This window comes from Platalea leucorodia, assembly GCF_965183815.1.
Source record: "Platalea leucorodia genome assembly, chromosome: Z".
In the NCBI taxonomy this organism is placed as follows: domain Eukaryota; kingdom Metazoa; phylum Chordata; class Aves; order Pelecaniformes; family Threskiornithidae; genus Platalea; species Platalea leucorodia.
The window spans coordinates 88,080,941-88,083,093 of NC_138858.1; the positions used below are offsets into that span (position 1 = coordinate 88,080,941).

At 55.6% G+C, this 2,153-nt stretch overlaps 1 protein-coding gene across 1 annotated transcript; it reads left to right on the forward strand.

Annotated features, from left to right (window-relative positions):
• The first annotated feature begins 210 nt into the window (after nt 1-210).
• TOMM5 (translocase of outer mitochondrial membrane 5) lies at nt 211-1,531 on the forward strand. Its single transcript, XM_082336624.1, has 2 exons — nt 211-371; nt 1,051-1,531. Exons 1-2 carry the CDS (start codon nt 251-253, stop codon nt 1,083-1,085), a joined length of 156 nt encoding a protein of 51 aa, XP_082192750.1. The 5' UTR covers nt 211-250; the 3' UTR covers nt 1,086-1,531.
• Nucleotides 1,532-2,153: the final 622 nt, after the last annotated feature.

Sequence of the window (2,153 nt, forward strand, 5' to 3'; positions counted from 1 at the left end):
TCGGACCCCGCGTCTGGCATAAGCCGGTCCAACCGCGGCCAGCAGCCCTCGGAAGAGGCAGGCCGCGACCCCCGCCCCGGTCCCACAGCGAGCTCCTGAGGGACGCGCAGCCCCTCCGGGGCGGGAACGGCCGGCAGCGGGCGGGAACGGCCGCCTCCGTGCGCCTGCGCCGCAGCCCGCCCCCACCGCCCTCCCCTCCCGCGGCCGCCCGCCCGCCTCCCTCCTCGCCAGCCGCAGCGGGGGCGCCGGCATGTTCCGCATCGAGGGCCTGGGGCCCAAGATGGACCCTGAGGAGCTGAAGCGGAAGATGCGCCGCGACGTCCTCACCTCCGTCCGCAACTTCCTCATCTACGTGGCGCTGCTGCGGATCAGTGAGTGCTGGGGGCGGCGCGGGCATGGCGGGCTGGCGGCCGGGGCCCGCGCCCCCGCGACCGGACCGGAGGGGGCGGCCCGGCCCGGCCCGGCCGCCCGTTCCCCTCCCGTAGGGGCCTCCTGGCCTCTGGCAGCCTCGTGAGCGCCCCTGTGCCCGACTCGGGGTCCCGGGGGCCGGGCTCGGCCTCTCGGCAGCGTTTCCCGAGCGCCGGCAGGGGCCTGAGGCGCCTGAAGCGCTGGGCCTGGGCGGGCGGCAGCGCTTCGGTACCCTCCTGCGGCGGGGAGGGACAGGGCCGTGCCGGGCGTCCTGTAGGCAGTGCTTTAGTGCCCTGCGTCGGAGCCTTGCAGCTTTCAGGGTGCCCTGCTGTTCAGCGAACAAAACCTCGCTTCTGGGTGGTTCTGCCCCCGGCCCCGGTGGCGTCGGGGACAGGCCCAAGGCTGTGACCTGCGCACGCTTAGGCATACGGGATCCCCCCTTGTGCATCCTGCTGCCTTGCTGTGAAAGCAGTCATGCGGGGAGAGAAGGGACTCTGCGGGAGGTGGAGGGTGGTATCTCACCCAGAGTCTGCATATCTCAGATGCCAAGTAAATGCCCTGCAGTTTCATCACAGACTCACAGCAGACTTCTTGTTATCTTCAGCTGAGTTAAGTTCGTGCTGCTTTATTTTCTCTTTTCAGCTCCTTTCATCCTGAAGAAGCTGGACAGTATATGAACACTTAAGAAGACTCAGTATACAAAAACATAAAATGGACTGTAGCTGCTTTCCTGTTTGTTAATTAAATGTTGTGCCAGAGGCAGACTTCCAATACTAAATGTTCTGAAATGTTTCACTTAAGTCTATCTGACCTGAGAGTGATAGCCTAGCTGGGAGTACGGGGAAGATGTCTGTTGTCCCTGCAGGTGAATTCTGTTCACAGAATACTCCCTCGTATCATCAAGCAATGACTTGTGATGGAACATTTCTTGTACTGTTTGAAAAAAAAGTCCATCTCCATTTTGTACGAAGTGTTAAGCGCTAGCAAGTTGCTTTGTTAGGCGGCTACCTCTAAACTGCCACGTGCTCTGGCTATCAACCTTACTGAACCTGTCTGTGTGAAAAATGAAGTCTTTGATGAACCCAGTTCACAAGCAGTTTGATTTGAAATAAATGGAAGAGCAGTTGTGTCACTTAACTCTGGTAGTGATTTATTTTTAATAATAGTCACTTTAGAGGTCATCTGGTATTATTTCCGTGGCTCTTGTCTTAAGCTCTCTCTCTCCTCCACCTTTAAAATCGACTTGTATTGAGGAAAAGCAAAGGAGAGAGAAAAAGACAAGGCAATGGTGAGTTTTTCAGGTTACTAAATGTGTAGCAACTCGGCTGTGAAACATGAACATGTAGAGAAATAAAAGGGGGAGGGGCGACTCAGCTTTATGCAGCAGGCCTATGCCAGTTTCCCCTTCAATTAGAACCTCCTGGATCCTGAATTTACACAAAGTAAAGCAGGAAAAATGCCACAGTTCTGTGAGCTAGTAACTGATTTTTAGTCACAGCAGACTTTTTACAATGGCTGTTACTGCCTTGTGCCAGTACTTGCAGTGTTTCGTCTGATCTTGACTTGAGCTCTTTTCACCATGACAAATTGCTGTATTCTAGTAGCTCAAGAGTGTTACTTCACTCAGAGGCCGCCTGCAATATGCTTACCCTGTACTGCTTACGCTGATGTCAAAATAGGGGTTATTTCCTTAGAGAAGCAACTTGCTTTCTGAAGAGGCTTGTGATTGTCCGCTCTGAAAGCGA